At 38.9% G+C, this 25,942-nt stretch overlaps 2 protein-coding genes across 2 annotated transcripts; one reads left to right on the top strand and one right to left on the bottom strand.

Moving 5' to 3' along the window:
• Positions 1-3,270: 3,270 nt before the first annotated feature.
• Positions 3,271-14,530, top strand: LOC103716678 (cysteine desulfurase 1, chloroplastic). Its single transcript, XM_008804776.3, has 10 exons — positions 3,271-3,636; positions 3,939-4,072; positions 4,464-4,623; positions 5,033-5,219; positions 6,530-6,675; positions 6,789-6,861; positions 6,945-7,008; positions 7,771-7,870; positions 10,072-10,230; positions 14,223-14,530. The coding sequence occupies exons 1-10, from the start codon at positions 3,373-3,375 to the stop codon at positions 14,391-14,393; spliced, it is 1,458 nt and encodes a 485-aa protein (XP_008802998.2). The 5' UTR covers positions 3,271-3,372; the 3' UTR covers positions 14,394-14,530.
• Positions 14,531-20,964: 6,434 nt separating this feature from the next.
• LOC103716679 (pathogenesis-related genes transcriptional activator PTI6-like) lies at positions 20,965-21,789 on the bottom strand. Its single transcript, XM_008804777.4, has one exon. The coding sequence runs from the start codon at positions 21,787-21,789 to the stop codon at positions 20,965-20,967; it is 825 nt and encodes a 274-aa protein (XP_008802999.1).
• Positions 21,790-25,942: the final 4,153 nt, after the last annotated feature.

The raw sequence follows: 25,942 nt of genomic DNA, 5'->3' as shown, positions 1-25,942 counted from the left end.
AAGGAAGACACCGAAAACTTTATATAGTTTTTGCAGAACCTTATCATCAAAACTTGAGGGACATACAGCATTCGAGATGTTAGGAGTTCAACAAATTCCCTGTCTTACAGCAAGTTCATAAGCCTTGTAACTCGCGTGCGCCATCTGTTTCCTATACTGTTCCTTGAGAAGCTATTAGTAACATTAGTTTTCATAGCTGAAGGATAAAGATTGGAAACAACTGTTTCAGGGGCAAAGTATCTAGCCCGTCATCCCCCCTAAAACGCACCGTACCCCGTTTCTTGACTTGAATGCAAGACACTGGGGGAAAGCCTTTTGACTCTTGTTTTTGTCTTTCTATATTGGGGAGAAACAATGCAGCCTTTTATTACTCTTTAGTCCAAGCTTCCTTCTAGAATAACGTAGAGTTGACTAATTTTCCTCCAAAGTGCTTCATCTTTGACCAAGAACTTCCATGCCCTTTTGACCAACTGCACAATGATGAATTCTTCGAGATTTTTAATTCCTAACCCCTTTCTTCTTTAGCTTTACACAGATTAGCCTAATTAACCAGAATCCACTAATTTAATCCTTTGCAGAAGAAAGCCTGTCTCCTTCTATCAATTGGATGGCAGACCTACCTAGGAAGCTCGTAAATTGCCTTGCGATAAGAGGGTAGTGCTGAGAGAATAAAATTTAGAAGAGTAATTCTTCCTCCATGAGATAAAATCCAACCCTTCCATTCAACTAATCTATGATCAATTTTCTCCAAGGAGGGTATCCAAGTTGATTTAGGTAACCTTCTGTCGCTGATTGGTAGACCGAGGTAAATGAAAATAAATTTCTCCAACTTACAATCAAACACTTTGGCAAGATTTTCAGCTTCAGCTTCCCAAATATTCCTGCAAATTTAATGAAGTTTTTGTCTAAGTTGATCTTGAGAGCTATTAAGCTCTCAAAGGATAAAAACACAGCCTTGTTCACAGTCAAATTAACAGGCGTCCCTTCGATAAATAGAATGGAATCATCGGCAAACTGCAAGTAGAGTATGTTCTGAACTATCTTATTCTTGTTAATACTATAAATAAGATCTTGTTCCCGTGCATAAGTCAATAATCTTGTCAGCACATCTACTGTTGATATAAATAAACTGGGTGATAAAGGTCCCATGCCTGATCTCTCCCTTGCATTGTATCCGCTTAGTTGAAATCACCAATTATCCTAAAAGCTTAAGCTGATAGGATGAGGTAGATTTATTTATATATTTTATATTTTTTTACAGTATTTGCTCACTCGGCAAGCCATTGAAAAAACAACAAACTAGAGATCTAGTTAATCCATAAAATAGTAAATGCTCTTACTTTTGGAAGGTCCAATGGAAAGATATATCCAATCTAATCAAATGAATGTCTTTTCAAAATCAAGTTTGCAAATAGCTTCATGCATCTTAGTTTTCTTATAGTATCTAATAATTTCGTTAGCTGCCATGATGTTCTCAAGGATGCATCACCCCTTTATGAAGTTGACTGCAATTCATGCACGAAACAAGAAAAGAAGAGACTAGGTAGCGCAATGCAAACCTTTGCAATCATTTTGTGTTGATGGTTAAGAAGAAAAATTGGCTAGAAAAAGACTATTAAGTGTACCCTTATGAAATTATTTGAATAGGGCAACCACATCTTGTTTCAGCAACTTCGTATCATTTTTATCTTCCATTAATTGGAGGGCGAAGTAGCTAGCTCTCCTCGGTGCCTTCTACATGAACTCAATTGACATGTGTAGGCTGATGTGGTATACCATATATTTGCCCTTGGATCTAGTTTTGAAAATAGAATTATAAAGAAAATCGTAGCTTATTTAATATAGATATAGACTTAAATAATGTCCATATGCAAATTGCATCAGCTTATTTAAAACTTTATTATGGTCAAATATTTGATACCATATGGTAAGACCCATGCTCCAATCGACATTCATTTTGATCAAACATAATGCAACTTAAGTTGGATATGTTGAATAGAGGAAAAGAAACCATGAGTATAGGGTAGCATTTGCCATCAATAGTCGTCATCACCTGCATGTTGGGGTTTGCTGCAGTTAGGTATGGAACTTAAACAACCTATCACTACTTATAAGCTAGATATCCTAATTAGTGAAGCTTAATGGTACATATTGGATCTAATTAGGTTGATCATGGTCATTGGTTGTTTCAAACAAAACTATTTTTTAAATACATATGGGAGCTGCGTATGTTTCTCATGCTGCCCTGGGGAACCTTTTTGTCCGCTGGCTAGGAAAAAAAAGTGTTATCTAGGCATGATGCCAAACTAAAAGAGGCAACCGAAGTCTAAAGTTACCTGACTACTCCAAGTGAATGATGACTGGTCATAATCTTATCAAATAATATATTATTTATAAAAAAATATAAAAGGCATCATTTAGAATTGTTGAATAATAATTTTTTTTTGCATGAATATTCTTCCAAATATCGATTTTTTCATGAATATCCTTCTAAATTGATATTTGCATATATATATATATACATATATATATATATACATATATATATATATATACATATATACATATATATACATATATATATATATACATATACATATATACATATATATACATATACATATATACATATATATACATATACATATATACATACATATACATATATATATATATATACATATACATATATATATATATATACATATACATATATATATACATATACATATATATATATACATATATATACATATATATATACATATATATATATATATATATACACCCTCGTAAAATACTTATTTTGCTATTCTACTTTTTTTTTATCCTTATTTTTGCATATGTACCTACATCATCTAATATTGTTAAAAAATTAACGGTTTCAAATTAAAATGGCTAAAATATTTTTTATAGATAGATGTGCAAAAAATATATATTTATAAGGTGATTGCAGTGAAAGGTAAAAAAGTAATTTCAAAATTTTATTTTATTTTAATTAAAATAAATATGTTTTTTATTAACGGTGTTAGAAGAACCGATGAGTATTTATGTGAAAATAGTGTTTTATGGAGGTAAAAAAAATACCACGAATATTCATGCATATTTAAATTTAAAAGAATATTTATGTAAAAATTATATATTATATATATATATTAATAAGAAAAGAGAGAAGAGCTATGAGGACGGAGCTGTACCTCAAAAATTAATGCTCGACCGTGCATCGCCCGACACGCAACGATAAATCCTATGCTAACCTTTTACGCACGACCCACCGCCCCATGGAAACACGTGACGAGCGCTGCCTATAAAAGCCAATCGCCCGTAGCAACCCCGGCCGCCCCACCGACCCCCTCTGTAATCCGAAAGCCGATGATGGCTTCTCTTTGCCACTGCCCCGCCTCTCCTCCCCATCACTCCCTCTCGAAGCTCCTCTCCCCTCTTTCTCGCCCCAGACTCCATCCCCTTCTCTCAAACGTCCTGCCCATCTTTAACCCTAGCCCTAATCGCATCCGAGCCGGCGATCAGTTCCGGAGGCTCTCCTCGTCCTCCCGCTCGGTCGCCCTCCCCCCCGAAGAATTGGATTCCCCTTCTCTCGGCGATCTCACCCGACCGGATTTCCCCATCCTCCATCAGGTATTTGATTTGATACCTGATCAATTGGTGATCGCAATCTTTTCATTTAGTTGAATCTTTTGAATTTTTGATCGCTTAAAAATATCTCTTTTCGTATACTCTCCGTGGTGATGTTGGATGCTACAACTTTTACCCGTATTTTAATGCCAAATTGCTCATAGACTTTGTAATTAGATCCTGCTACTGTTTGATTGATTACTTATTTTTGCTTTTATTTGTAAATTTATGGGCTGAATATAAAGTTTGAAATTGTATTTTTCATATTGGGAAGAATTAAATAGCAAGCTTCTTGGATTTTCTAGGAGGTTAATGGGTTTAATCTGGTTTACTTGGATAATGCTGCGACTTCTCAAAAACCGACTGCTGTTCTGAAGGTTTTGAACAAGTACTATGAGTCCTATAATTCAAATGTTCACCGTGCCATCCATTCTCTGAGGTAGTGAGGAATTTCTTCTGCTTTTATTGCAGCTCAGTGTTGTTCTTACTTGAATCCTTTTACCTGCTTGATGATAGCAAATAATGATTTTCTTCATAAATATTTTCTAACATGCAATCTGATTTGATGCGACACCTCTAGATGATTTCATAGTTCAATTGTGACGAACACTTCTCACCAACATAACCTACTACACATGCACATATTATGTATATGTGCAGTTCACGCACACATGCATTCATGGATGTATGCTTATCAAGTGATCTCTAACCTGTCAGTGGAGAGAAAATTAGCATTTAGCTTGACAAATCAGAGGTGCTGTACCTATTTTCTTGATGTTTGCAGGCATAAAAGCACAGTTTAACATGCGTACTTTTGCTATTATGATTAGTGCAGAGGCCACAGATGCATATGAGCAAGCAAGAAACAAAGTTGCAGCCTTCATCAATGCATCAAAACACAAAGAGATTGTATTTACTCGTAATGCTACTGAAGCAATCAATTTGGTAGCATATTCATGGGGCCTCTCAAACTTAAGATCTGGAGACGAGGTGTGTTTTCTACATTTTTTTTAAAAAAAAAATATTTAAGGCTTATAATTCGAGATTTGGACATCTTATGTGATTGAGCCATAATGTGGGGTATCATGCATCTTGTGGTTCTATAAAAATCCTTAATATTTCATACTGAAGTCAGCAGCCCTAGGTTCATTATAACTCCTACGAAATCTCCTTTCTGTACCGGATCATTTGATCAACATTCCAATTAAGAATTGAACTATCATCCTCTGCGATTTTTATCTAGTGATTTTTTTACTGTAGAACTTATTTCTACCTACCAACAGTCTATTATTGAGAAACTTATTGTCCATTAAATACGTTTTAAGTTGTTAATCATTTGTACGTTGCTTTTTAAAGTTACTTTCACCCTTTCCTTGACAGTCTACTTAATTTTTTTTAGATATTACTTACTATTGCGGAACATCATAGTGCTATAGTTCCTTGGCAACTTGTTGCACAAAAGACTGGCGCTTCTCTGAAGTTTGTTGGGTTGACAAAGGAAGAAGTTCCAGATATTGAGCAGCTTAAGGAGCTTCTTTCAGTAAAGACAAAGATTGTTGTCATCCATCATGTCTCAAATATGCTTGGTAGGTCCGTACTTAAGTCAGCTCATAATTTTAATTTATGATTCTTAGATTTGTTATTTTTCTTGATATCATAAAGAGTAAGGCCAGGGAATATGAACCCCTATGACTGGAGAATATATTTAGGAATCTGGAAGCAGATGTGTTGAAAAATTAATCGAAGACATTTTTTATGTTGTAAATGTTTTTTTCCTTTTTTTCTGCAAGATGTAAACTATATTTAGTTTGATTTGTAAAACATCATGAAAATGTATATTCAGTAAAATACAATTATATTGAATAGGTTTTATTGCTCAAGGTATAGAGTTAATACTTACAAAACTATTTAGTAGAACAATATGAAACCTTCTTACCTGTCCTTAACCAACTAGACTTATACTTTCGTATGGCCTAGCATTATGAGCCAGTTTGTGAATGTATTATCGGTGGTTGCACTGTGATCTCGGGCTGTTGACTTAATGCCTAGAGAAGCTAATAGACCTATCTTATTTCTTTGGAAAATCGAGCTCATGCAACTAGGATGGGCCATCCTCTAGTACTCTCCTATAATTAAACAGAGTAAGGAGGAAGTGGAGTTTGATGCAGGGAACTGTATATTTCTAAGTCAGAAGTTATAAGTGGAAGAATCAAATTAAGACACAATCCTCGATGTAAAATTGCACGTATAATCAACTTAGATGGACCAGCTTAAAAAAAAATCAATAAAATGATACTTTAAACTAATTTAAAACTGAGAACATAATAGGATACTTTCTTAAAGTTAGCTAACAAGCCTCGTCTCATATGTATGGATTGGCTTTTAAGGGCTAAGGCATGACCAATTAAATTAGTGGGAAGTGCACAAATGGAACTAGTCTCTAATGAACGTTCACTAGACATTTTCACGAGAACTGTGGGGAATATACTCATTGAGGTATCTTTAGTTTTTAAACAAGATAACAAATGCTCAATTAATTGTAACTAACCAAGGACTTTTCTCCTGTTTATAGGTGAAGCATGCTTACTTTTCTAACTAAATTTTCACTAGCACAGGGAAGATTAATAAAATATCTGGATTCAGCAATATTTCTACCTTTCCTGAGTGCCGAGAAGAATGTGAAATAAAATAATGACTTCATGAACTAACCTGTATATATATATATATATTTTTTTTTGGCTTCCAACTAGGCATCACTTTTTGCCTGCATGATCATTTAAGCTGTTATAAGTTTCCTTTTCTTTGGATTTGGTATAACTGCATGTCTTTATGTCAATGTTATATAAGTTTAGTTAGTTGTACTCTTCTTTCTGTATCCACTTTCTTTGTTTTTCAGGTTCTGTTCTGCCTATTGAAGACATCGTGGGCTGGGCACACAGTGTCGGGGCAAAAGTTCTTGTAGATGCTTGTCAGAGTGTTCCGCACATGGTTGTTGATGTGCAGAAACTCGATCCTGATTTTCTTGTTGCGTCATCACACAAGGTTCGTATTATTCTGGACTCTTTGGGTTGGTAATCAAGTGAATTTTAATGAACCATTAAAAGTTCAGCTTTGAAGGATTAACGTGACTGAGCTAAAGAATAAGCATGTATCAGATGTGTGGACCTACAGGCATGGGATTTTTGTATGGTAAAAGTGAGCTCTTATCTGCAATGCCTCCATTTTTAGGTATGGTTACATAATTCATTCATAACTGTTGGTAATTATTATGATATCTTTCTTTTTACCTTTTTTCCTATTTTCCTTGATAGGTGGTGGTGAAATGATTGCTGATGTGTTTCAAGATTATTCTACATTTGCTGAACCTCCTTCCAGGTCAGGATCCTCTTCTCATAATCGATATATATATCTGTTCTCTTCAAGTTTCTGCCTCTTTTTTTAAAAAAAATCAACGTGAGTTAAATAAAGTGATTTTAAACAAAGTCGCTTGCATTCCATTAAAAGCATGTATCTTTATGTAAGGAGGGTTTTTTAAAATATGAATTTTGAGCTATAGATTTAGATGGAATTCAAGTGATTTTGTTTAAAATGATGTTTTGGACACAATCAAAGTGTGATATATGTCTTACATGAAATTCAAGTGATTTTGTTTCATATTGTGTTAATGAAACTATTGTGGTTTTTCTCCAAAACAAGCTGAGACAATATATGCATATGCTTCTTTTTAGTTTGGTTTTGCCAAGAAAAACCAAAAAGTCAGAATATTGTCTTGATTATTTATACTGGAACTGATCAGCCTGTGAGCATTTTTGGTTGTTTCATGAAGTGATCTTGGCTGGCATGATGGTCCACATTGTTGGAATAGAAGTGCTTGTGTAGGTTTTTGTTAACTCGCAATGGTACATTTTTGGATGTTGTGAGAAAAATGATGCTATCAAGTGTAAAATTAAAAGCTTCTCGCTCAATGACTGATGGATATAGGAAAATTCTGCTCTTAGGTTGCACTACCACGTAGCTACTGGATTGCTTGTATTAGAGTCTTGATATTGTTTCATCATGAGAATATGTCATGAACTGTTTTTACATGCCAATTTTGACTGCCTTTTTTATGGTCTAACACTTGTTTGCATGCGGCAGATTTGAGGCTGGAACTCCTGCAATTGGGGAAGCCATAGGATTGGGAGCAGCAATTGACTACTTGACGGGTATTGGCATGCAAAGGATCCATGACTATGAGGTGGTCACCGTTCCTTGTTTATTGTTCTTTCTATGTTCCTTGTTTATTGTTCTTTCTATGTTTCAACTGAACGGCAAGTTGGATGTTGTGTAAATAGAGCTATACCAGCACAGTGTAGATTTACTTATGCAGTTAATGGAACCCAACAAAAAAAGCCTTGCGTCATCAGGTGTAGAATGTTTACTTATTAGAAAATAAAGATCTTGCAATTGCAATGCATTATTTTCTTAATGGATATGTTCTAAGGGTAATTTGGATGGGTATATCTTCAACAGATGTTAGAATTCCATTGTCACATACAATTTCATAAGTAATGGGTTATAATTGCCACCACCTAAAGAAAAAGTGCTAAGCTGCCAAGCACTCTGTTTGTTTATGTCTTCAATTTTTTTTAATATTTGTTAATGTGATTATGTTGTTGGTAATCAATTGATCATTGGAAACAACAAAAATACATTACTCAAAAATGCCTATGAATTTACTAGCTTTACTGTTTATTTTTTAAAAATTTTCTTGGCAACATATTGTCATGCGATTGTTCAATGAAGAAGATGGGGTAGTTTAGTCCATGAGATATCCTGATCAGCAAATTTAAAGTCTCATCTTTTACAAGTTTATTCATACTTCTGTTTTCACTCTTTTATTCTAGAAGCAAATGATAATTCTCATTGTGATATCCAATCTCTAGGATCTTGGAAGGCTGATATCTTTACAATCTCGGGATAAGCAGATGTTTACATGGGGGTTATATGCTTTTGTTTTTAAAGTGAGGAAGCCTTATGGTGATCCTGTATGTTATGAATGCTTTCGAGGAAGGAGGGTTTGCAGATTGTTTGCAAGTAACAAGTTATGAGGAAATTAAATCCTTAAGCTATGCTCTGTCATAGAGCAAGGAGTTTTATGTTAATCGACTTTAAGCTCCTTGACAACTGGATTAACAAAATAAGACAGCCAAGTTGCACCTGCATTCTTTTATATGATCGACGCGTGGGGGAGTTCAGATTCTGTTCGGCAAAGCTAAGGATAGAGATACTGTTGGAGTATCGAAACTAGAACTTCTTTAAAACTAAAATTGGGGGAATAGAATGTGGTTGCAATCAGTAGAAGGGGAGCCATGGAGAACTTTCATAGCCTTTGGTAAAGAATCTGTTATTGTAATGTTTGAATTTATTATTACTACTCAAAAGAAAAATACTGAGAAAGATTAGGAAATATGCTAATTAAATTTAAAATAGATGTAAGCTTCCTGCTGACATTGTAAGCTTCATGTAGTTAGTCTGCATGCAGTCACCTAGACTAGGGGTTAAATACTTAGTTATAAAATGTATTAGATATCTTGTTGAAACACATGCAGAATTTTTTTTTGATGAAAATGATTTGTTGCACGTAGGATGTTAAGAATATATTTCAGCTTTTGAGTCTTTTGGTGTTTACAAGAATTGTTTTGAATGGGGATTCACCATGGTCCATTGTTTGATCTAGTTGAATTAAAAGAGATATTTTAGTTGAATACTCATGTGAAGTGCTGGTAAATTGCTGCCTTGATGGTGACTTTAAAGGTACATGGAAAAATGGTAAAGGGCAGTCTAAAGCATGGGAAGCTTGTTGGAATTATTCAGGATATATCTTTGGTTTTATTAGTACTAGCATGTGGGAGCGCGCAATGCACGTTTAGTAGAAACATAGCTTAGATAAAAATAATAAACAATATTAAATAGCTAAAATAAAAAATCAAAAATGGACGATAAAGATTGGAGGTGGATAAAGTTGTTAGAGCGGGAGATAAAGATAGAGGGGAAATAAGTTTGTTGGAGAGTAGTTAGGATAGAGAGAGAGGGATTTAAGGCGTTAGAGAGATCCCATTGGATAAAGGATGATGCGTGTGGGCTTAGTTTAAGTATATGCATGTTTTTTGTTTCCAAAAGTACTTATGTCGACTATTATCATGTAATAAAGTTTTGTTTATGAATAATATCCAATCATGGACAAATTTGACAAAAGCAAGGGATCTCCAATGCTTTTTTAAGTATAGTGTAGAATAATGCCTTAAAGTTGTTTGATGCCTGCATATTTTGCTACTATTTGCTCATACATGAGGTGCTGATTCCCTGTTGTTTCTCACTGTAGTTTTTTTTAGTTAATTTGCATTTACTTTCGAAATTTACCTCAATACTAACAAATGTGTCTACTACCCTTTTCAGAAGGAGCTAGCAAACTATCTTTATCATAGCCTCCTCTCTATACCTAATGTGCACATCTATGGTCCTGCTCCTTCAGAAACTGTCCATCGTGCTGCTCTTTGTTCATTTAATGTCGAGAATATTCATCCAACAGATATTGCTACTATTCTTGATAAACAGGTAGAGAAATAATGCTTTTGGATTAATAAGAAAGTGTTCTTTGTTCTTTCTTTATTTGGTTTCAAATGACTATTGTTTATATGAAGATTCTTAAGTTTCTAAGATTTCCCTCTAAATCTTTATCTATGTACATGTATATATAGAAGGGAGGCTACTTTATTTAGGGCTGGCAGTCTATCCATTGGGTTGTGTTGACCTCATATATCAAGATCTGGAAGGCGTGTCCTAAATCTGATCTAACCCACCAATGGGTTAGGAATGCCTGAACCGAACCTGACCCATAGACAGCCCACAACCAACCTACTGACCTGTTTAAGGCCCAACTCATTTAGTTTTGAGCTTTATATTAAATGGATAGATTGTTTTTTTCATAGTTGTAGACCATCTATGCTAGAACTCGTCTCTCCTTTTAGTTTTAAGCCATCAGATCAATGGTTCAATGGCTCATATATTGACTAAATTTTTAAAATATATAAGTATGAATATAATATAAATATTTTTAAAAATTGTACAATATAAATAACTCCCCTTTATGACCCGATAGGTTGAGGGGCCTTTGACCTAAACATGACCCGACTCAACTTGCTGGCTAGTTAGGATTGGGACCTATACTCAACCTGTGAATCTGACAGGTTGAGTTAGGCAGGTAGGTTCTGGGTCGAGTCAAAAAGTTGCCATCGTTAATTATATTCTTGGTAGGAGTAAAGTTTCAATGATGTAGTATATCAGTCATGGGTACTTTAATTTGAGAATTGACATAGCTGATAATGATAAAAACTAGTGAAATGCTTAAAAAAAAGGAGTATGTGATTAGAAAGCTCTTTCATATATGCATCAGGTGGCTCAAAATGGATAGTAGCTTCAAATTTGCCAGACTGACCTATACCAAGCATTCCGTACTAGTATGGTATTGAGGTTGGTTAGGTATGAGCAAAATTGATCCAAAACAAGCAAAACTACTTCCTAGTCTCATTTGTACCAACATGTTTCACCCAATTTTGGGTGGTATATGGCCGAACATCAAAAAATGCTATGTTGTTGGTATAATGTGCACACTATATCAACTGTACTGTACCAACCATATGGTAGCCGATATCAGTATAGTGAACTTTGGGTAGCATTGTGGCTATTGAGCTAAGATGAATGATAAGACAAGTTCTGACTTTAAATGTTGAATATGATTTGCACTTCTTAAAATAAGTATGGACTAAGATTCAATAGGTTTGAGTGCTTGAAGCAATATATTCCAAAGAATGTTGTATTTTGGCAATAAAATTAGTTATTTTTTGGATCGCTTAACCCATGAATAAGAGACCTCTAAAGCATATGATTTTTAGTGTTAGAATTTTAAATGTTGATCATGGCTGAGAATGTCGATCCTTAATTTTAAATACCTACTATTGATTTTGCATCGTTGAACCGATTAAAGTGACCTATTGGTGATTTTAGTGGCTTTACATAATATAAAAAAGAGTTTTTTCATCTGGGATCAATTATTTTGGTATTTGTTCATCCTTCTTTGGGGTATGGTGATCGACTGTAGATTATAGCGAATGTAGCTGACTAGGTTAAAGAGGAAGTCTTAAGTTGAAGAAATGGAGTTGCTATCTGGCAATTGAAGATTGTTAAGGCACTGTGGATGATGAGAGGGAAATAATAGGAACAAAAGAAAAAAAGTCCTCTAGTCTATGGATTGGAGGGTGATCAAGAGCCAAATTGTGCATTGGGTAGGTATTAGGTTGCTCCTAATCTATTGACTAGAGAATGAGTACAAGCCTCATTGTGCAGTGGGTAGGTATTCAGCACTCAATGACTCGCTAATTACGGTCTTGAAGGTTTTTGATGACAACGAAAACCAAAAAAAATGAAACATAAAATCAAATTAGATATGACATTGGAAAGTGAGAGTGGAAAAGGAGATAGAAAGAATTAACTGAAAATGTGAGGATATTTCCAAGGACCTGCCTTTTTCTCCTCAATGTCTCCCCCTCTTTCCTTGGTATCAAGTCTGGAACCAACTTGGCATAGGGTAGGGTATTCATATTTATACATGTAGATAGGCCTTGAGTTTGGGTTGGCTAAGGATGTGTTTGGATAGGAAATTTATTAGGTATGGAATTTTAGCGGAGTAAATGGTTACGGTGTAGGGCCTACGCTGGTTTTTAAGGTTCTGGGTTTGGAAATTGGAAAAGTATGTTCAAGGGTGGGTGGTGAAGGATTAGACAACTCTATGGCTTTGACATGATGTCTACCAGCTATTGGATGGCTAAGTTTTTTAGGTATTGGAGATGAAAAGCTCTCACTTGCTTCCCCACTTTTCTGCCTAAGAAATGGGGTATCAATAATCGTAGGAATGGTTTAGGTGGCATGTAGGTTGACCATAGGTGGCTATTGGGTGGCTTCACATTCGGTGACATTGGGTTTGGAAATTGGAAAAGTATGTTCAAGGGTGGGTGGCGAAGGATTAGACAACTCTATGGCTTTGACATGATGTCTACCGGCTATTGGATGGCTAAGTTTTTTTAAGTATTGGAGATGAAAAGCTCTCACTTGCTTCCCCCCTTTTCTGCCTAAGAAGTGGGGTATCAATAATCGTAGGAATGGTTTAGGTGGCATGTAGGTTGACCATAGGTGGCTATTGGGTGGCTTCACATTTGGTGACATTTGGTTTGGAAATTGGAAAAGTATGCTCAAGGGTGGGTGGCGAAGGATTAGACAACTCTATGGCTTTGACATGATGTCTACCAGCTATTGGATGGCTAAGTTTTTTTAAGTATTGGATATGAAAAGCTCTCACTTGCTTCCTCCCTTTTCTGCCTAAGAAGCGGGGTATCAATAATCGTAGGAATAGTTTCGGCGGCATGTAGGTTGACCATAGGTGGCTATTGGGTGGCTTCACATTTGGTGACATTCAATTGGCTAAGGATTATTTTAATTGAAAATGAATACTTACACCATATTGTGCTTGAGTTGATGGGCTTACTAGGGTTGGGTCGTTGGATTTACTTTGTAGGCTTAGTTCTTGGATTGAGAAAATTTGGCTTGGCTACTTGGGTTGAGCTAGGTTTGAGCTTGTTTGGTTTGGTTTTGATTAGGTTATGGTTTAGATTTGTTAAATCAGAGGGTCTTAGGTTAATTAGGTTTTGTTCTTAGGTTTTATGTATATAGATTTAGATGTGGTTTGGCTAATTAGGGTGGGTTTGTTAATTAGGGAAGGTTTTGATCATGGTATGCCGTACCGGTTCGAATCAGGCTGTACGGGACATATTGTACCATGCTGATTCGATACCAGTATCTAGTACGCCAAAAAAATTTCGTACCATGCCGTATTGATATTGTGCTAGTGTGACACTGATACGGAGTCCGATATCGAGACAGCGAACCTAGGTTTTGATTAATTATGTTTTTTCTTTTTAGGGCTTGCAATTATGTATGAAGAAAAAACTTCTTAACATTTTCACCTTCCATGTATAGCCAAATAGACTTACTGCACTAGGTTGTCTTTCTGAGATATTCTACTCCTAGATGTGTGTATTGTAGTCTGTTTTTATCTTGATACAGTTTAAACAATTATTTAAATGTTTAACCCTTGGTTCCTTTATGGGTATGGTCAGCATATAATGAAAATTAGTATGTGCTTTTGCTTTAGAATTATGAGAAGGTCAAATTTCAAGCATAAAAGATGTCCAAAAGTTATATGATAGCACATAATTTGGTAAAAAAGAGGAAAAATATTGTTGAACTCTTGAGGTTCAGCTTATATGTGTAAATTCTATTGTTGAATGTTGAAAATGTAAACTAGAAAAGTTGGAGGTTATTTTGTTTTCCAATTTAATTTTGTTTGGCTGCATTTGTTGGTGATTTGTTAGCAGTAATCGTTGCAAACTATTTTATCAAAACGTATTAGATTCCTGTCTAATATCATGTGATACTCTGGTCAAACCTATTTGCTTATATAATTTCTCTGATGGTCAACTACCTATTTCTCTTAGCACGGAGTGGCTATTCGATCGGGACATCATTGCGCCCAACCGCTGCACCGTTCCTTGGGTATTAGTGCGAGTGCACGTGCTAGCCTTTACTACTACAACACCAAGAAAGAGATTGATGTCTTTATTCGAGCACTCAAAGATACTATTGACTTCTTCACTTCCTTCCAGTAAGTTACCCTACATTTTTTCTCCTGTCATGGTTGTGGCAATTAATGTATACTAAATAATTTTGTAAAAGAGCCTAGATAATTTATAATGGAAATTTCATTATTAGAATTAGTGTACTATTCATGAGAATGAATCTTTTAGTTGGTGGCAAAATATTTGATGCTTGCTACAAAGTGGGAGAGAAGCATGAGGGACCGTGAGTGAATGGCTGAGCTCGGGCAGAACCATACCTGAGAGTGGGTGTGCCATCTGAAGGAGAAGATTCCAGCTGCTGAAGCAAGGTTGCCTATTCTATTATTAACAAGGGTGCTCATATCTTTGTGGGAAATCTCTTCGTTTTATTATGCTTTTGCAAAGGGAATGGCATGGATGGTTTTGTCGTTCAGAAAAATGCCATTATTTCTTTTGGTGCTAAATTAATGCATGCTGCCGCCCTTAGGTGTCCTGTTGAAGGCAAACCGGCACCTGCAACATATGCATTTATGGTAGGTTGATATATGAAACCATAGCCCGTTCTCTGTAATTAGGCTGTAAATGGTCACCCGGAGTGCATGTTTCTAGCCAAGTTTGGTTCCACGACATACCATTTCTTTGAACTTACGCAATGTGCATGGAGACAAAGGTGTTTGATAAGGGATAAGATTCTGATTGGATTGGGTTGCATCATGACAAAGCTCAATGAAATGTTATTCCATGAGTTTGTTGCCCACTTGATTTGGAAGGTAGCTATTGTTGTGTTCTGAAATCTGATTTTTGACTGTAGAGAGTTACTTATTGATAAAGGTTTGTGAGGAACTCTCCCAGTGAGAAATAATATTCTGTCATTTCTCATGACTTACAATAAATATGCTTTACAAAGTCGAGTATATTTTGGGCTTTTATTGCATGTGGTTTGGACGAAATTGCTATTCTCATTTAACTGAAGATATCCACCTGAATTTGATCATTATATGTATTTACAACTACTTTCCTGTGGTTTGACACACTGCTTGTGGGGTCGCATCCTAAAGAATATTTCCACTGGAACTTTCCCGATGATCTGTCAATTATGTCTTTTTCTTCCCTTTTGTTTTTCCACTCTTTTTCTTTTGCAAATTGTCCAAGATGGCGACTAATCTTCTTAGGATATCTCTTAGCAGATTTTGAGGCTTCATTTCATGTGTCACATAAGTTGCATTTCGAACTACCAAATCTCTAAAACTAATCACTCGTTTATGTGTCAGGCATAAAGCACCTTTACATGGGGTAGGTTTGAGCCTGATAAGTTTCAGTTTGTTGAGTTCGAGCAGACCTCAGCTCCAAATTAAGCGACATCGCCTTCCCCACCATACCAATATCAAGCTCTCTGGATTGCCAACCCATAATTTTTTTCCTGCATTGCCATCTTTTCTGAACGCATACATTCACCTAACTTGTCCTTTGGTCCAGTGGACATTTACAGCAGTGCGCCCAATACCCCCTTTCTTGTGATTTCACTTTTGTCCGCTCAACTACCTCTGCATCTCTCCAAACACTACACCTCTGTGCGCACATGGTGACTCCCACCCAAAAGTCTGAAAAATGCCTAATATTCTTGAATGATTTAAGACCATCAAGCTGCATAACTTTGCAGCCAAGGCCTGCAGCAAAGACACAAGGGCCATATATTATTGATGAGGAACCTTATCTTTCACTTGCTTGTGTGATGATGAAACCCCACAAACCTGGGTTTAATGCAAACACTTAATGAACTCATATGATCCCAATTTGCCCATGCACATCTCCCCTCCCACATCTTTTTCGTCAGATTATGCTCTACGCAGGATAACCATTTGCTAGTTGTGTTCTCATTCTACCTCTTTCAATTATCGTTTTCGATCCTCTTTCTTCATTTTTCTGCAGGGTCTCTGAATATCTTTTGTACAAAATAAATACTTGTCTTGTTTTTAGGTGGGTCATTTAGGTGGGACCATACTTTTTCATTAACCTACTGTGCTGGCAGGCTTGAGGATTGTCATGTTTTCACACAATGTTGAAGGGAAAATTATAATCTTCCATCTACTTGATTGTATGGTGGAATGTAGTATAACATGTCTCAGGTGGGGCCTATGCAAAATTGGATTTGTGTTACTTGTTATGCTGGAAATAACACTTTTCCAAATGCTCTATCTGCGAGAAAGGTCCACCGTTCACATATATGCCGGCATGAAGTGGATCAACACCAAATGCCACAAGGTTCTTGTTTTGCAGGGCGTTGCTGCTGGGTAAATAACAATCATCCATGCATATGTGTACATGAAGTGGATGAAAAGGAACATGTTATGGGATGTGTTCATTTGTTATTCATGATAGTGGTCTTCACATAATAGAGAGGAACTTGCCTGTGTACTTATTGCTCCATTTCAAGTTTTGATCGATTGTACCTTGGCATATAAATGAAGTTCTCCCTAACTACATGTCAAGGGCCATATCTTCAGTCAGCTCAACTCCCCGATCCTAGAAAGCTTTGGTACTATAACGAAGCATGGATTGGTATTAATGCAGTGTTAATGAGCTGGGTGAAGTTGCGAATTTTTTGTGACCTTAGCCTTTTCGGACTTGGCTTTCTAGAGAAAGTTGTGGACGTGCTTCTGTCTGGATTGGCATCCCAGTGAACTTTTAATAGTTACAAGATTGGGTCTCTCTCTCTCTCTCTCTCTCTCTCTCTCTCTCTTATTTCATACTTTCTCCTCTTTTGGTTAGAAAGCAGAAAAAAATGTAAGAGAGACAAACCAAAGACGTAGTTCTCCCAGATAAAATCTTCGGAGTAAAGAACCGCATAGGATGCCACCCAATCCGCAGTGCTATTGGTCTCTCTGAAAACATGGATAGCCCGAAAGGTGGCACATTCGTTTAAGAGTCGGCGAATATCGAGGAGTAGCCACATCCCTCCAAATGTCGGACTTTGCTTTGATGCACGTCATCTTCGTTTGTTTTTGCAATTGATTAGAAGTGACAATTCTTTCTATAATTTCGTTCTATACATTTATTATTTATTCCTTCCTTCACCATAATTTGATATAGTTTGAGTTACCAGTCCTTTCTGGCTTCCTCCTATTTTCCTTCTGTTCTCTCTTATTGATGTTCCCAGTGCATGTTCCTTAGCTGCACCTGCATCTTTTGCGTGTGCTGCCATTCTGAATGGGGAAAGCTATTGAAAAATGTCCAGGTAAGGGTGCATGCCTGCCTCTTTACAGTGTGGAGAGACAGTCAGTTGGTCATCTCATTACCTGAGAAAAAAGGCCATCAAATTTGATATCCACTGTGGATTTCTGGAGGCATTGAAGTAAGCAAGTCATGTGCTTCTGGTGCAGCAAGTTACTTGTTGGGAATTTAGATTTAATCAACACAGCTGAGTGCCGGCCCTACTCCCCACATTCAAAACATCCAGCTTCCATATTGGCTATTTTAAAACATCGCAAGTTCTCAAGTGTTTTCTAGAAGTAGCTACATTTATAAAACTTTCACTCACTACTGTAGAACCCAGTCTTCAGACCGCTACCAACCCAAGTCGATTCGAATTTGTCTACTTCATACTTTCGTTCCTTGGAAAAGTATCAGTATAATAAAAAAACTTGCAGAGACTCTTCAATCTGTGCACTAAAGTACAAGAAAGAACTTGCAATGTATGGAACCATTCCAAGAGCAGGAAAAATTGAAGTTCGTGCACTTGGGCTTTTGCCAGTTCCTTTCAAGCTCTTAAATCTGGCTGGTTGCTGCTGCTGCTGCGGCTCCCATAGGGCATTTTCCTTTCAGCAAAAGTCTATGATCAATTCCTGAAATTCTTGGGCAGGGGAAGAACTGTGCATTGGACCCCATCCACATGACTTGCTTGGAGAGAGCGGTGGCTGTTCCGATGGAGCATGCCTGCTGCCTTCTGCCCGCCGGTCAGGACCACCTCATCGACGGCCCTTCTTTGTCAGAATTCATGGGCCCTCATCTCAATTGACTTTATGGTACGTTGCTTTAACTTTTCCCGGTCATCTTAGATCTCGTTGATTCCAGCGATTCGATCGATTCGCTCGTGGTCTAACGACTCTTCCAGGAGTGGTTGCCCCCCCCAAGTTGATGCTTCTATTAATATTAATCAGCGATTCGAGCTGCATCTAAAAAGATATCTTTGATCTCAGATGAGGCCATTGGTCGCAAGTTGGTGGCCATTAAAACAATTTGACTCTCATTTCATTGGATGCTATAGATTTGTGAGACTTTCAACCATTTGGAAGCCGGCTTCAAAATCTTATTTATTTGTCTCCATCACTCATCACCCATCTTAGTGGGGATGTGGAGACCACGCTCTTGTTATTTATCTGATGTGGGGTGCAACTTTGGGTGCCCCCTTAAAACAAAAAAAAGGCTGCATGACATATGCCATGATGTGGTTGGTTAGTGTGACGGACGGCGGCATAAAGCACAAAAAATTATACCTTATATGCGCCACGTGGCTGTGCATCAGGTAATTATAGCCGGTTGTTTCTATAGCAATACATTGAGATTAGCGTTCAACGAATCAGATCAAAAAATTGAAAACTGTGATGAGCTGCATGCATGGATGGCCATGTAGTGCATTACTTGTGAAGCTTTTATTTGTATGTGATTGGTCTAGGGGATCTCTTTGGTACAAGTCGGGTCCTGCAGCATTTTTGTTCTTTATTTTTGGGACGACTCTGATTTGCTGCCTTCGTGTCGGCAAAAGAGAAATTAGCTCGTCTTTCCTCAGGAGAAAAAAAAAAAAAGGCCCGTGTAGTGTGCGAGAGCTCGAGTATTACGGCCATCCTCGCGTCCTTTGCGGTGAACGGTCGGCGTAACGAGACAATTTTCCGGCGGGGAATGATGGGCCCACCGAATCTTTGGTGTCGGACCGCTGTCCGCTGGATGCGGCGATCTCGTTCGCCGGAGAGGCGTGCTTGAATCGCCCTCTCTCTCTCCCACTCTCAGCACAAACGTCAGCAACCATTTATCCCTTAAACCCGTGGTGGCCACGTCCGCTTCATAAAGTTTTAACCACGTAGTGCGAGGGGAATCGTTCCCACTTTTTTCTCCGAGGAGCAGCTCTTCATTAGTGCCGTTAAATGGTTTCACACGAGAGTTGGCTTTCCCGTTTATTCTAAAAGGTGATTTGAACGAGTCATGGCATAATATCCGTTGCAATAAACGAACATCACGCATGTTTTGGGAGGCTTGAACCGGATTTAAAACATGTGCAACGGGTTGGGCCGGAAGGGGTGGGAAAGCATGCAAGTCCGTTACTTGATGACCTCGACGACATGCTGCTGGAGTCCAGTGTGTGTAAAGGTATCTCATATCTTCCCAAAGCTGGTAGATTGCGTTGTCGTGTGTGGAATTACAATTATAATTACATTAGGATGCTGCTTCCCAAACTTGCAACTCATATTAGGTCGTGATAGCATTTAAATTGACCGTGGAGCTACATCCTGAAGTGTTTTTGCACTTGCGCAATCAATTGAAAACAACTCTGATCTGGACAGAGATTAGCGAAGGAGCTTATAAAGAGAAAGCTCTTAATACGTGTTTAGAGAAGGAGTCTAATAGATTATTTATAGTCTTCTTTAGGAACCAAACGTTACGGATGGTTACATCCATAAAGAGTCACGCCCATCAAAATAATTCTTCACTACTGTGAAATTATCTTAATGTCCTTAAGATTATCAGAATTTACGTAATTAAACAGGATCAGAATTTAATTAAACATGATGTAACATTTTCAAGATATTTTGATTGTAGTCCAGTCTTCCCGTTTTCTTAGGATGGTGGCCGGTGGAATATGACATGCAAACATGCGAACTAATCCTTTCCAAGTAATGGATTCATGAGAACATCGGGGTATGGCGATGCAATCCGATTTCCACTTGTCAGCCGTCCATGTCGACGCTCGAATGATGTGGAGGCCACCCCAACCCGGCGGGTCCCATGCAACCCACCCGACCACGAGGCGTACACCGCCTCGAATCGATCGTCTCCTGTGCCACCCTCTCCACCTCCCGTGCTGACATCTTCCACCCCCATTCCACGCAAAGCTCCTGACACGTGTCAGCTAGCCCTCCATACAGCCACCGTTCAGAATACCGGCCCCAAAACGAGCCTATCAAAATTTCAACGCTTTTCCAGCGTCACAGATACTATTATCGTCTTGCATTAACCTGCTCCGGACAGAGATTACATTGCTAAGCCACCAAAAGTACGAAATTGTATAAATGGAAAAACAGACATCCCAAACTTTTCCACGTCAAAGCGCGGGGGCTACGGAAAGCCCCTCCTTTCCCACTCTCACGAGTCATCACTTCAGTCTAACACGAAAAGGCCACGCATTAAATTAGAAGGATTTCCTTTATAATAAAATATTAATGATAGTACCAAACTGTAAAAAAATCCCGCCACTCGCTCTAGCTAACAAAACTCGCAGTAACGCTCGGACAACTCGCGACGCATCCAACGCTACATGATGACGATTTTGCCCCCGGTGGGTCGGATGGGAGGAGGAGGTGAAATCGTCATTTTAGGCAAAAATGGAGCCGAGATCTTAACGAACTTGGCTCTAGGAGAAATCGTCGGCGTCCAACTCGCCGAAGTCCACTTCCAAGAAACGCGGTCGCGGCCAGTAGAACTCCGTTAGACATAACGGCGGCTCGAAACTGAACCCGAACGCATCTACGCCGCCGTCGCCGAGGCAGTCGAACGGCGTTTCTTCGCCGCCGTACCGGAGCACAGACGTCGGCGACGGGTGGGAGTCGTCGGAGGAGCCGCCGCTGCCGCCGCTCTTGCTCGGAGCCTCCTCCACGGCCACCGCCAAATCTTCGGTCGCGGGGGCCAGCGAGGCCTTCTTGGCGGGGAAGTTGGTCACAGCCTTGGCCCCTTTCAGCCGGACGGCGGCGTTGTCGTACACGGTGGCGGCCTCCTCCGCCGTGTCGAAGGTCCCGAGCCACACCCGCTTCCTCTGCGTCGGGTCTCGGATCTCCGCCGCCCAGCGGCCCCACGGCCGCCGCCGCACGCCGCGGAACCTCTTCTGCTCCCCCGCTCGCTCCGGCGCCTTCTCCGCCGGCTTCGGCGCCACCGCCGCCGCTCTCCGTCGGTGCGCCGCGCCCGCCGAGGCGGCGCCGGCCTCCGACGCGGCGGCCTCCATCCGAAGCTCGAGGACGTGCCTCTTCACTCTCCTCCGCGCGGTCCGGCCGCCGATCTCTTCATCGCTCGACGACGAGTCGGTCGCATCCGCATCAGTGAAGCAAACCCTCACGACCCTCCGCTTTCTTGACTTCCCGTCGGCCTTCGCCGCCTGGACCGTCTTCCTCCTGGCCACCACGTGCTCGGAGAACTTCACGCCGGCCATATCGAGCCGCCGCCGGGCGACGTCCGCCGGATTCATCGCGAGAACTCCCAAATCCGAAGCTCCACTAGTCGGGTATCATTCGAAGAAAAAGTTAAGAACCAGAAACGAATCCAGGGGTTCCTATTCTCCCAAAAGCTTCGAAATTCTTCGAACCAAACAGAGATATACTCGAAGAAATTCTTGACCGACTCCTTCCCCCCTTGCTCTCTTTCTGGCGGACAAAACCCCCAAAACCTTTCGAAGTACGGGAGAAATCAATCTCTGGTTAGGGTTTTAGCCAGGGTATTTGCTGGATCTAGGCGGGAAGGGGAGGGAGAGCGAGAGAGTGAGGGGGGGGAGGGAGGAGGAGCGGGGGAAGAGTGGAAAATGAGACCCAGAAGGAAAGCGGGCGAATGGTTGGGTAGAAGGGAGAGGAGGGGTATTTAAGAAATAAGATCGAGCCCCTTAATCTTATCGTCTCTTAAATTTCCAAAATACCCCAGTCTAGCTGTCCTGGGAACATGATTTGGAGATATTGCTAATCTATATTTTTCCAATTACTTCCGTATTTATCACCGATCCATCTCTCTTTAGTGTATGCCGGATTTCATCGAATGGACGGTCGATATCAGATCTAGTAGCTGAACTAGATTAGATTCTGGCGAACGGTCGACTAGATTGGAAACATAATACTCGTGTGATGCCAGCTAATGTAGTGTCGGATAATTGATTACTCGATTAAGGATATTTTTGTAATTTTACATGACGTACCCGGGACTTTTTCCCGCGTTTTAAGGTGCGGAGCGTAGCCGCCTCTGCACGTGGGACCATCGGTTGGTTGCGGTCGTCGTCGCGCCAGGCCCACCACGGACTTAAAATCCCATCTCCCGAACTTTTTTAATTTATTCTAATTCGTCACTTACTTCTCCTTCCCAGCCGTCCGATTCGCTCGATCGAGAATCAGTGAACCGGGCTTTTAATGCGAGTATTCTGTGAACCGCAGGGATAATTTGGTTTATGGAGTCCGTGGATCGCTAGGCGTGTGCCACGTGGAAATATATTCACGGCCTTCGAACGGAAATTTTTCGGTAAAAGGAGCGCGAGAATTCGACACGTTCGCAGGGAAAAAGCGGGTTCGGGGATCTGATGGGAATGATCCGTGCGCCTCGCGATCCGAGCGCACGTGATGACGTCCGTACTTGGGAGCAGGTGTGCGGCTGATACATGACCGGAGTCATGTGGAGGCGACCCCGCCGTATACGGGGGAATCCTTTATACAAAACGGTGGTGGACTCGCATTTGACTGCCTCGGGCTGATTAACGATAATTTCTTGCGACAAAGACTTTTCAAGCATCTCGGTCTGTGGTCAAGTGTGAAAACAATAACGACGTTCTTGTCCTTGCAGGGGGAAATCATACACCATTCATCCCTATAGGCTCCATAGATCGAGCGCCTACCTAAATATATAATTATAAAAACAAACAGTTGTAATTATCTGCAAGCATAGCTACATTAGATCGAGCCGAACAAAATACAAGATCAAATATATAATAGATCAAAAATTTATAGACCCAAATCCGATCTATTATTAAATGGCTCAAATTTCATGTTCAAACTTGTTTATTTTATAAAATAAATAATCTAACTTAATCTACGGTATCTTGAAATAAGTTAAATGGGTTAAGCTGTTGAACATTGCCACCCTTGCCTGCAATGCAGGGTGTAATTTCTTTATGGGTTAGTCCTAGTTGACCTGGCCAGCATTTGCTGTGGATTTGGTAATGAAGCTTCCTCAATGGATGGGAATCTACCATCTATGATATAGATGTATCCCCCTTGTTAATTTATACTGATAGATGATGCTTTGGCTTTTCTTGGGCATAATATCATACACAAGCGAACAGAACGGCTGCACTGAAGAAATAGAATAGTAATTACAGTGATTGCAGAGGAACTACTGTGTGGACCTAGAAGATGTGTTTGTCAACTGCTAGTAGATCTTGCTGGAAGGGTAATTTATGGAGATATAATTTATTTTGCAATAAGGTTGAGCATGGATTTTGACTTGAATGATGGATTGAACAGCTAGGTGATCACTAGGGAGAATTTTCGTAATCATTATAATGTAATGTTGGAACTTTTACTGTACTCAGGAAGAAGAAACGAATTGCTGATCTCTTTAATCAGTAACTGATAACTATTTAGAACTTACAATTATGATGAACGGCTTGACAATCTTGAATAAAAAAATGGTCAGCAAATTAGGATGCGTGAAGTTGATCCCAAAGAGCCGGGCTATAGCCGGATGAATAAGATATTATGAAAGGAAAAAATCACTAACAAGTATACCTTTTATGTCAATAAAAAGTACATCAGCTAAGCTAACAGAATGATTTGACATTAACTTGTGCATTCAGAATGCACTCAATCGCATGGTCAAGTAAATAGGTCATGTAGCTTGGAAGATGAGTTGCTGCCCAGACTAGTTGGATGTCACGTGCATCTCACGTGCCAACTGAAACTATATCGATGAATTCTATATATAAATTTCTCATTTGTTATCATATTTAGTTTGATGTCTCAATACATTTCGTGCAGCATATGATGCCATTAACAAATAAATGAGAGTTGATGGTGCATTAAAACTACTTGCTGATCAAAAAATTATAATTAATTATTGATTCATATATAAGGCTGTTATTAACTCAGATATGGTGTAATGGTTAAGCAAGTGCCATTTTATGTCATTCATGAGTTAAACTGTAAATTCTATTTGTTGAAGCTTATACAAAAAGGAGAGCCGTCTCTTTAGTTAAATTGTCTGAGAAATTTAAAAATTCAAAACCACATGAAAGAAGCAAAATATAGGCAATCTAGTTCTAAAAATAAAAGAAGTTCTATATAGTCAGTTGTCATACATAAATAGATTTTTCGTAATCATCTGGTGTTTCTTTTATAATAGCTAATAAAGGTCATTTTGCTCCATATAAGGGTTAGATACAGTAGAACAAGTATTTAGATCCCATCGCCTTCCTATTATTTAGACTATCAACCCATCAGCGGACTCCCTTCATGTTCACCATAGAGGTGGCATCTAGGGTGCGAAAGAAGATTCATCTTCCTTTGCACGAATCCATAATTGGATCATCCAATGCACAGATCTCAAAACTACACAATTTTGTCATTCATCTGTCTGCACAGATCTCAAAGCAATCGGTGGGGTGATTGGATGGTGGATTTGCATGAAGGAAGATGAAACCACCACCCTACTCTTCATCATATTTTCGATGATGCTCATCCGAATCTCACAAATGAGGCCGTGAAGCAAACCATTGAGCTTGAGTTCAAACACTTCCTCCTCGAGGTCATTGCTTTTGGGGTCCCTCCAAATGATCATCGTCTCCTTTAACCGTCTCAATAGATCCATCCTGGTGCAACTTCGTCGGATGCTATTCGTCGCATTCTTGGGTAGTAGACTATGTGGCAGGCCATATAGCACGTGATTGCCCAGGCTAAGCACCGGAAAAAATGCCGGCAAGGGCAAGAAGAGTCGATTTTTGGCATAGCAAGTGCAAAGATTACGATCAGCACTACCGTTTGGTTCCATAAAACCTCAGCAACCATTTCATGAAGAAAATAAAGACCTATCTATGTTGACCCCTCATGAAAGTTGATAATGCCGGGGTTACATATGCAAAAATAAAATCTTTAATATGGAAGCAACAATTTGAAATAAAAATCAGTATGCTTGACGCATCAATTCAACTTTTAAAATTCAAATTAAGTAGGATTAGTGGCAAAAATATCAACCACATGCGCACGTGTGTCCATGAGTCCAAAACTCACCAAACCCAGCTAGGCCATAAGCTATTAAACTTCATTAAATACAAATCGAGCGTCATTAAATCATCCAATATGCAATTATTCAAAACCATGAAAACATAAGAATTTGAATCTTTTCCAAAATTATAATAAAATAAAGACGTCAGACAATGAAAAATATTCCAACACTAAATGGGCCTCACAGGGACATTGCTTAGAACGATGAAGTTTGAAATTATGGAGTTCTCTTGGTCAATTAAGTATTATTATTATGCTTTGGATTTAGAAAATGACAAGTCATAGCATTAGCAGGGCATGCAGCGGCGATAATCTGACCCCATGAATAATATTCATTACTCATTTAGTCATACACCTTCCTCTTTTAAC

Source organism: Phoenix dactylifera, chromosome 3 (genome assembly GCF_009389715.1).
Source record: "Phoenix dactylifera cultivar Barhee BC4 chromosome 3, palm_55x_up_171113_PBpolish2nd_filt_p, whole genome shotgun sequence".
Classification (NCBI taxonomy): domain Eukaryota; kingdom Viridiplantae; phylum Streptophyta; class Magnoliopsida; order Arecales; family Arecaceae; genus Phoenix; species Phoenix dactylifera.
The sequence above is the reverse complement of the archived record's forward strand: the minus strand, read 5'-3'. Positions and strand labels throughout refer to the sequence as shown.

Coding starts and splice junctions, on each gene's coding strand:
- LOC103716678 (XM_008804776.3), top strand. CDS start 3,373: ATGATGGCTTCTCTTTGCCACTGCCCCGCCTCTCCTCCCCATCACTCC. Junction 7,871..10,071: donor AAAGGATCCATGACTATGAG/GTGGTCACCGTT, acceptor TACCCTTTTCAG/AAGGAGCTAGCAAACTATCT. Junction 10,231..14,222: donor CTACTATTCTTGATAAACAG/GTAGAGAAATAA, acceptor TATTTCTCTTAG/CACGGAGTGGCTATTCGATC.
- LOC103716679 (XM_008804777.4), bottom strand. CDS start 21,789: ATGAATCCGGCGGACGTCGCCCGGCGGCGGCTCGATATGGCCGGCGTG.